Source organism: Sitodiplosis mosellana, unplaced genomic scaffold, assembly GCF_009176505.1.
Source record: "Sitodiplosis mosellana isolate CC-2019 unplaced genomic scaffold, AAFC_SMos_1.0 Smas_scaffold_1, whole genome shotgun sequence".
Classification (NCBI taxonomy): domain Eukaryota; kingdom Metazoa; phylum Arthropoda; class Insecta; order Diptera; family Cecidomyiidae; genus Sitodiplosis; species Sitodiplosis mosellana.
Window position 1 is genome coordinate 7239625 of NW_022595244.1, and position 8898 is coordinate 7248522.

An 8898-nucleotide genomic window follows, 5' to 3' on the forward strand; every position below is an offset into this window, starting at 1 on the left:
CTTGCGTGTCCATTTTTTTGAAGGGAATATTTATCGCTTAAGCATGAGACAGGGGATACCAAGCCAATATGAAATACGGTTCAGGTTCGGTATATTTGTAAAATTCAATTTCCATTTTACAGGATAGTGTCTACGTTCTGGCGGCTGCGATTAAAGAAATGATGATTAACGAAACAATAACCGTGGCACCGAAGGACTGCGACGATTCGGGCACAATTTGGGAGACAGGTAGGTGGCATCATTTATTTTATTTTATTTGACACCTTTCGGTACCACTTTTCTTCGAGTTTTTCGGGTGCGACGACTGTCATCTAAATGGCATTGTTCGAGGTCGTCTCATTTCTCATCATCATGCATTTCTTTTTTCACGTAAATGGCTGTCACAACGATGACCTAGACGATGACAAAATGGGATTTCATTAAAATGGAAAGACATTTTGAATGGCTGTTGTTGGTTGTTCGAGGATGAATGCTATTTGTGTATATCGTTCTTGAATGCCCCGAAACGACAACGACGCCGACGACGACTAACAAATTTTATGTATGCAAGCGTTGTTGCATGAAAAAGTTCTTATTACATAACTAAACTACCATTTTCAATTTGGAAAAATTCAATTTTCCAAACAAAAGTTTTTACCTTTTGCTTGATGGCTGCTTTTGTCTGATGTGTCGGTGTTGTTTTATTTTTGTTTCTTCTTCTTTCATTGCATTATTCACTCGGATGGGAATATTTAGGTCGTCGCATATTTCATTACGTCAAAACGCGCAACATTCGCGGAGAAACCGGTCAGGTGGCATTCGACGATAATGGTGATCGAATGTTCGCTGAATATGAAGTGATAAATGTGAGAGAGCATCAGCGTAAAAAAATCGTTGGAAAGCTACTGTACGATGCGGTAAGTCACAATTTGGCCGACGATTTATTCGTCGTCAATGCACACAAATTTGTTGTTATTTTTGGTTTATCCTTGGCTTGAGAGAGAGAAAATCTAAATACGGCAAACCGCAAAACCATAAAAATCAATATTTGGTTTACCAGCATAGTTGAACCAGCAGATTTATTGAAAAATGAACATTCAGTTGCAAGCCAATGGCAATTCCACAATTTATTTTTGGTCTTTACTTGTTTCTCATTTTCTCATCATTTATTCTTTGGCCTCTTGCTCTCGTTTTTTCTCATCTGTCATTTCCCTGCACTGATGATCTATCTGACTGACTTTCGAAAATAGGAGAAGCAAAAAATGCACCTTATGATGCGCGATAACGAAATTTTGTGGCCAGGCAAAGAGGCGAAAAAGCCTGAAGGCATAATAATACCACGTCATTTGAAAGTGCTTACGTTGGAGGAGAAACCGTTCGTGTATGTGCGTCAATTGAATGCTGACGATGCATCGCATGTGTCGACAAAATGTGAAGAGGATGAAATCCCATGTCCATTGTTCAATGCAACCAATGGTGCTGCAAATGATTACTGCTGTCGTGGCTATTGCATTGATTTACTACGAGCACTTGCCAACCGCATCAATTTCACATACGATCTAGCACTGTCGCCAGACGGCCAGTTTGGCCATTATGTTTTGAAGAATGTGACATCGTCAAAAGGATCGAGCGTGAAAAAAGTGTGGACGGGATTGATTGGTGAAGTAGTTGGCGAACGGGCCGATATGATTGTGGCACCGCTCACAATAAATCCCGAACGCGCCGAATTCATTGAATTTTCCAAACCATTTAAATACCAAGGAATCACCATTTTGGAGAAGAAACCCTCGCGATCAAGTACACTCGTATCGTTCTTGCAGCCGTTCAGCAATACATTATGGATTTTGGTCATGGTATCAGTCCATGTTGTAGCGTTAGTGCTTTACTTACTAGATAGATTTTCACCATTCGGTAGATTTAAGCTAACGACTAACGATAACACCGAAGAAGATGCGCTGAATTTGAGTTCGGCTATTTGGTACGTATTGATTTTTGTTATTAATGTGATTTTGAAGTTTGAAGGGAGAGAGAAGGAAAACCAACCACTTAGTTGGGCAAACAGATTGTGTACGAAAAATAAATGACATCTGATTGAAATCACAATTTCGAAATGTTTTTCAAATGTGTCGACCAACCACTTCACACACAGGTTTGCGTGGGGAGTTCTATTGAACAGCGGCATAGGTGAAGGTACTCCGCGAAGCTTCTCTGCTCGAGTGCTCGGTATGGTTTGGGCGGGTTTTGCGATGAGTAAGTTTCGAAGGATTTTTGTAAAACAAATTTATTGAATAGAAAAAAATAAATTGTTGCGTTTTTCGTTTTTTCGTTTTTTCGTTCCACTTCAGTCATCGTTGCCTCGTACACTGCCAACTTGGCTGCTTTCCTCGTGTTGGAGCGACCGAAGACGAAATTGAGCGGCATTAATGATGCTCGCTTGCGTAACACAATGGAAAATCTAACGTGTGCCACGGTTAAGGGTTCAGCGGTCGATATGTACTTTAAGCGACAAGTCGAACTATCGAACATGTACCGTACAATGGAAGCAAATAATTACGAGACAGCCGAACAAGCCATCCAAGATGTTAAATCAAAGTAAGGACAACTTTCACAATTATTTTGATTGGGAAACTTCAAACTTGATTCAATTACGGCCAAATACTTGAGTGTTCCTTCAATTACATTTCACCGTGGTTTGAAATCATTTCTTTCTTCTCGTTTTGCGTAGCAAACTAATGGCATTTATATGGGACTCTTCGCGTTTGGAGTATGAAGCAGCCAAAGATTGGTAAAACAATAATAATAATAATAATAATAATCATTGTCAACATTTTCATGTACAAAATGGACTTTTTCCACAAACATTTTAGCGAATTAGTAACAGCTGGTGAGCTATTTGGTCGTAGTGGCTACGGGATTGGTTTACAGAAGGGCTCACCGTGGACGGATGCGGTTACGTTAGCTATTCTGGATTTTCATGAGAGTGAGTTTAAACGAAAATCGAGTCGAAGTGGTTGAAATTGATTATTTAAAATCGTATTTACGTTCCATTTCTTACCAATACAGGTGGGTTTATGGAGTCCCTCGACAAAGAATGGATCTTGCATGGGAATATACAAAATTGTGAGCAATTTGAGAAAACACCGAACACCCTTGGTTTGAAAAACATGGCGGGCGTATTCATTTTAGGTGTGTAGTGATATAACAGCATCGTATATTGGGCAGTATTTTACTGATATTCATTTATTTCCATAGTCGGAGCTGGTATAGTGGGAGGCATCTGCTTAATTATCATTGAAGTAGTCTATAAAAAGCATCAAATTAAAAAGCAAAAACGAATCGAACTGGCAAGGCATGCGGCCGATAAATGGAGAGGAACGATTGAGGTAAATTGAAAAATGCTTCACTTCATTTCACTTCGTTTAATGGATGAAATCGTTGTCATATCAATCTAATCAAATCAATTTGATTGAATCGCACAGAAACGGAAAACGCTACGAGCATCATTGGCAATGCAACGGCAGTACAATGTTGGCATGAATGTTGGTTTGGGCACATCGAATCCGGGCACGATTAGCTTAGCTGTTGATAATCATCGATATCCACGGATAGTACAGCCACGCGGACCGGAACGAGCCTGGCCAGGTGAAACAGATGCGGTTTTACGTAATCGCCGATTCGAAAATGATAGCAATAAAGGCTTTCGAAAACCACCGCCGCCTCGCTACACTTCCGCATACACAACCGATGTTTCACATCTCATTGTTTAAACGCAATGCAGACAACTATTAACATTACAATTAGGTCAACGTTTTACATTTTAAGGAATCTATTGTGAGCATATTGAAATACCGGCAGCCTGGAAATGAATTTTCCATTTCTTTTCAAAAAACACACCGAGAGAGGGAGTAAGTGAGTAAACGATCACCCGGGAATTTATTTACGATATGTATAGAACAGAAGACAGTGACACATATTCCAGCAACCAAAGGCCACACATTTTGAATAAATAGTAATTACTCGTACATTTGCCTATTTCCAACGATTTACAACAACAACAATAGTAGTATTTTTAGAATCGTACAAACAAAATATTATATAGTCATTATTCATTGTTGTCAGGATCAATTGAATCATATTTTCTTTGTTAGAAGTGTCAAGTGAGAGATGCTAGGCAGTTTTTTTTTACAAGAAGCAGAATAAATAGCAAGATATTTTTTCTTCAAACGTGAAAATTATCACTCGCTTGTGTGGAACATAAGAGGATAAAATCCACAGTGACTAAACACCGAATGAAAATCCGCAAAATCCACTCAGATCCCCTTTGATGTTCGTGAGAAATCAGCACATGATTTCAAATATTACAAAGTACCCACTTCGAACAGAATCACATCGGCTGTAAAACATACACACATGAACGAACGAACGAATGAATGAGGCAAATTACTGGGAAAAACCCCATACAAAATTAATGGAAGCGACAAGGGAAAATGCCATGGAATTAACATTTCGTTGTGTCATTGCCGCTTTGCTTGATTTAAACGGTGAAAACCATCTGCTTATTGATGTACTTTAAATACGTTTAAGTTGCCTTTACCGTGTATGTGATTGCATTCAACTCCGAAGAAAAAAAAACCTTTTAATCAAAAAGGAGCGCTGAATTAGTAAGGACGGTCACAATTTTGTACACAGTCGTCATAGGCAACTATTAAAACACGGTTCTAGGCGCATTTCATCTACTTTATATTTCATGGTGATTGCGGCATAGCATGGCATGGTGGCAAAAACAATGTCTCCCGATTTTAATTCTAAAGTGCTTACATTTTGGAGGGTTCATAGCCAAAAAGTGGATGTATATATGTGTGTGTGCGACATTTAGAAAGCGATGCGACCCAATTGAAACTTTGTGTACAAACCAACCAATCTCAGATAGATATATTTGTATAATGCATATTCAAAGTTCCGCTTTTTAATCCAAACTGATTTGTGTTGAGCTGGTGCTAAATTGAAATTGAAAATGAACATGAATAAATAATTAATGAGGCGCGAGCGAGCGGGGGAAAGCGCGCGAGCGTGAGAAAGGGAAAGATAAATACTTGAAATTGACAGAAACCACATTTTCAAATTAGCTCGACTTGAAAACGGAATGGACTAAAGAGTTAACAGATCCAGTTGCTGATTTAGCCACTTCTTTTTGTTTTGTTACTCGTCCCCCGAAAACCCAACAGAGATTTCCATGAATAATAAATTCGTGCTGTGGATTTGCTTGCATTCATAATAGAAAACCGCGTGCTTTCAAAACAACACACAGCCAACAATTGTTTCCATTATTACTCCTTCCAAGTTCATTTTCTTCATTCTCCCAGCCAACCATTTTTATTCCACATGATAGAATTCAATTTTCCTTAGAAAACAACGAGAAAAAAATAAATAATAATACGTGTTTAGTCTCTCACCCAAATTAGTCGTGATTTGCACGCCAAATTTTCATATTCAATGCGCTTATTTTGAATTAGACGAAAAATTAAAAATGAACAGATTATATAGAACATTTAAGCAATCAGAACAACTCTTTTTAGATGCATTTAGCAACGATATTATTAGCGTATAATTTATTCGATAAAAACTAACAAAAAAGAAAAAGAAAAAAAAGCAACCGAAACACAATATTTAAGATGGATGTGCCATCATTGTGGGCTGCACATTAGGGTGTTTTCGGTATTGAATAAACAGAAAACGGTAGTTTTAGTTTGATAGAGCAGAGAATTTGGAATCGATTTCATATATTTTTGTTCGGAATCAGTCCAAGATGCCACTTCCCACAAGCAAAACAAATGTTCGTCGAATTTTGAGGTTATATCACTATTCGCTGAAACTAATCTGATATTTTCCACTTTTTTCGATTTAATCTCACTTCCAAAGATGAATTCTCAATGCAAACATTTATTTTTACGTGATTTTCATTGAAATAAATGGCCAAATAGTCGAAAATTCACACAAGTTCTATTGCCTCTTTGACCGGTTCTTCAATCATAGAAAAAACATCGACAAACTCATTTTTTTTCACAGAAATTCATTCAATATGTTTGAAATAGACGATAAATTATCTAAATTCACTGAAAAATCCAATCGAACAAAACCAGGAAGGCCAAATTGCAGCAAAACCAAAACGTAAACAAAAACGAGCTGTCATTATGAAATTCGGGCTTAGTTTGATGTTTGACAAGACCAAAATACATCTGCGCGAATCACTGTGTGCGAATTGACTGTGATTCATTCGCACAAGTGCATTGGAAGCCCTTCAAAATGTCAAAGAAGCCCAGATTTCATGATAACAGCTCGTTTTTGTTTACGTTTTGGTTTTGCTGCAATTTGGCCTCCCTGGTTTTGTTCGATTGGATATTTTAGTGGATTTAGATAGTTTATCGTCTATTTCAAACCCATTGAATGAATTTCTGTGAAAAAAATGAGTTTGTCGGTGTTTTTTCTATGATTGAGGAACCGGTCAAAGAGGCAATAGAATGTTTGTAAATTTTCGACTATTTGGCCACTTTTTCCAATGAAAATTACGTGAAAATAAATGTTTGCATTGAGAATTCATCTCTGGCAGTGAGATTGAATCGAAAAATATCAGATTAGTTTCAGCGAATAGTGATATAACCTCAAAATTCGACGAACATTTGTTTTGCTTATGGGAAGTGGCATCTTGGACTGATTCCGAACATTCTGCTCTATCAAACTAAAACTACCATTTTCTGTTTATTTAATACCGAAAACACCCTACTGCACATTGATGACAGAAAAATGCCATAAACCTTAATATTGTGACAGTTGAACGTTTCATGTAATATTGGCCTAAACTAAATACTCTCGCTCTATTGTACTCTCAAACATAGAGCGCATAGAGTATACCGCTAGATGGGGTTTAGTTGTACGTTCTCCCATTCATTCTCTATTTCTCCAAGCTCCATTTATCTTAATTAAATGTTTTAGAAACAATTTTCTTTTCAAACACTTCATACTGCCTATCTACTGTTAAATCTCTTGTGAAGATGTTCAAATGAACGGATATAAACCCCAACATCATCACTACCACCACCACCACTACCCTAGCTATGCAAAGCAAAACAAAAACACCACCCTGATATAACCATCGTGTCGTCATGTTGACGATGACAATGACGACAAAGATATTATGCAAAGCACCTTTTTTCTGCATACCCGTTCCATATGGTATCCCCAATCCCACACGACAGTTTTGATATTATTGCACGGTGTATAGTCAGGGAAAAGTCAGGGTATTTTAATTATCAAATTTCTAGATAACAGAAGAAGAAAACAATTTTTTTGCCAAAAGCTTCAATGCTTCAAAACATACAATTGCATAATAAATCCAGGGGATAAGAATCGCACACTCAGTTCGCAGTGCAACTCATTTTAATTAGAGCCACAGCGCTCTGTGCGATATTCTACTCATCTAAAAGAATCATGTGCGCCTCACTCACTCACCAGTCTTCCGCTTCTTCTTCTTTTTCTTCTTTTCGCTATAGCAGATACGAACAAAACCAAGAAGAAGAAGAAGCAGAACATAGTGTGGTGTGCGGTGTGCGGTGTGCGTATAACGTACTGTGCGTAAAAAAACTCATTTTCGTGAGACGAGCAGCGCACACGAATTTATCGTCTTTCATTCAAGTGAGTGTGTGCGTTACTTGCAGCGTCTACTCAGTGCGATTCTTAAGCTCTGAATAAATCCAATAAGACAACTCCATTGAACAGTTCAGTCCAATCGCATTTACAGGCTTAGCAAGAAGAATGAAAAAAAAAACACTTAACCGAAACACAAATTTAAAAAGAAGAAAACCTGCTAGAATTTGCTGAAATAATAATTATAAACATTTGTTAAACATTTTATGTGAGATGCGTGGAATGCATTTGTTTTTGATGTAAAATAAAATAATATTTTTTGAGATTATGTAAATAGTAAATATTGTATAGAGAAGAAAGCATAAATGTTGAGGAAGAGTGGGGGCATGCTGAGCGCGCATTGTTCGCTTGCCTTTTTGGGGCGATGTGAGTATGAAACGAATGTCTAACCGAAATACAGTGAACAAGCAATAGACAGCTCTAAATTGAACAAAGTCAAAACATACACCAAAACAAAAATCTCTAAAGCCAATCGTGAATTTACACGTCAATAAAGAAAAATGAAATGAATTGAAAGTGAATATTATTAACACACAAATAAACATGTTAGATTTTGGATAATTTTTAATGTGTGTTTTATAATAGGACTAGCGAAAAAAGAGATGCTTTTTTTCGCTACCCTTAAATATGTATTTGTTGTTTATTTGTTAAGATAAAACAAAAATCTGTATGTATGATTTTTGATGAGAATAGAAATCATCAAATGCTAAATCGTGCTGTGTTTCAATGGAATATTTATTTAAATGACCGAATATTTTCGTCTGGTTTTGTTTTGTTCTCAATTCATTTCATTTTGAAGAAGAAGAAGAATTACATTTAAAGACGAATGAAAAGGGTGAGCTAATGGTGCTAATGCCTGCTGACACCTTCAAATGAGAAAGGAAAGAGAGATTTTCAAGAGAGAATGAACGTTTTGGGTTCAAAGTCATTTGACCACAAGTTGAATATTGATTTTGGATGTGATTTAAATCTATTGTTTAAGCTTAAGAACAACAAAAGAAACAAAAACAACCGTAAATGATGTTAGAATAGACAATTGTGTGTATAGTAAAAAAAAATATGGAAAAAACTGCACCTTCGATGTTGTAAAGTCAGTAAAACAAAACAAAAAACATGCTAAACACATTGAAACCATCGAACAAATAATAAAAATTTGAAGAATAAAAAGAAGAAAATTACCATCGCTAACAATTTATCACTCGACAAACTTGCATTATT

At 36.8% G+C, this 8898-nt stretch overlaps 1 protein-coding gene across 2 annotated transcripts in view; it reads left to right on the forward strand.

Moving 5' to 3' along the window:
* LOC129565274 (glutamate [NMDA] receptor subunit 1) overlaps positions 1–8661 on the forward strand; it is a 40592-nt gene extending 31931 nt beyond the window's left edge. For both annotated transcript variants that reach the window (XM_055439957.1, XM_055439968.1), the window contains 10 exons: positions 123–228; positions 736–896; positions 1230–1957; positions 2129–2229; positions 2325–2571; positions 2705–2764; positions 2847–2959; positions 3043–3165; positions 3232–3362; positions 3459–8661. In XM_055439957.1, the coding sequence (XP_055295932.1) occupies positions 123–228; positions 736–896; positions 1230–1957; positions 2129–2229; positions 2325–2571; positions 2705–2764; positions 2847–2959; positions 3043–3165; positions 3232–3362; positions 3459–3746 (2058 nt within the window). In that variant the 3' untranslated portion in view covers positions 3747–8661. The remainder of the gene's footprint in view (positions 1–122; positions 229–735; positions 897–1229; positions 1958–2128; positions 2230–2324; positions 2572–2704; positions 2765–2846; positions 2960–3042; positions 3166–3231; positions 3363–3458) is intronic.
* The last annotated feature ends 237 nt before the right edge of the window (positions 8662–8898 follow it).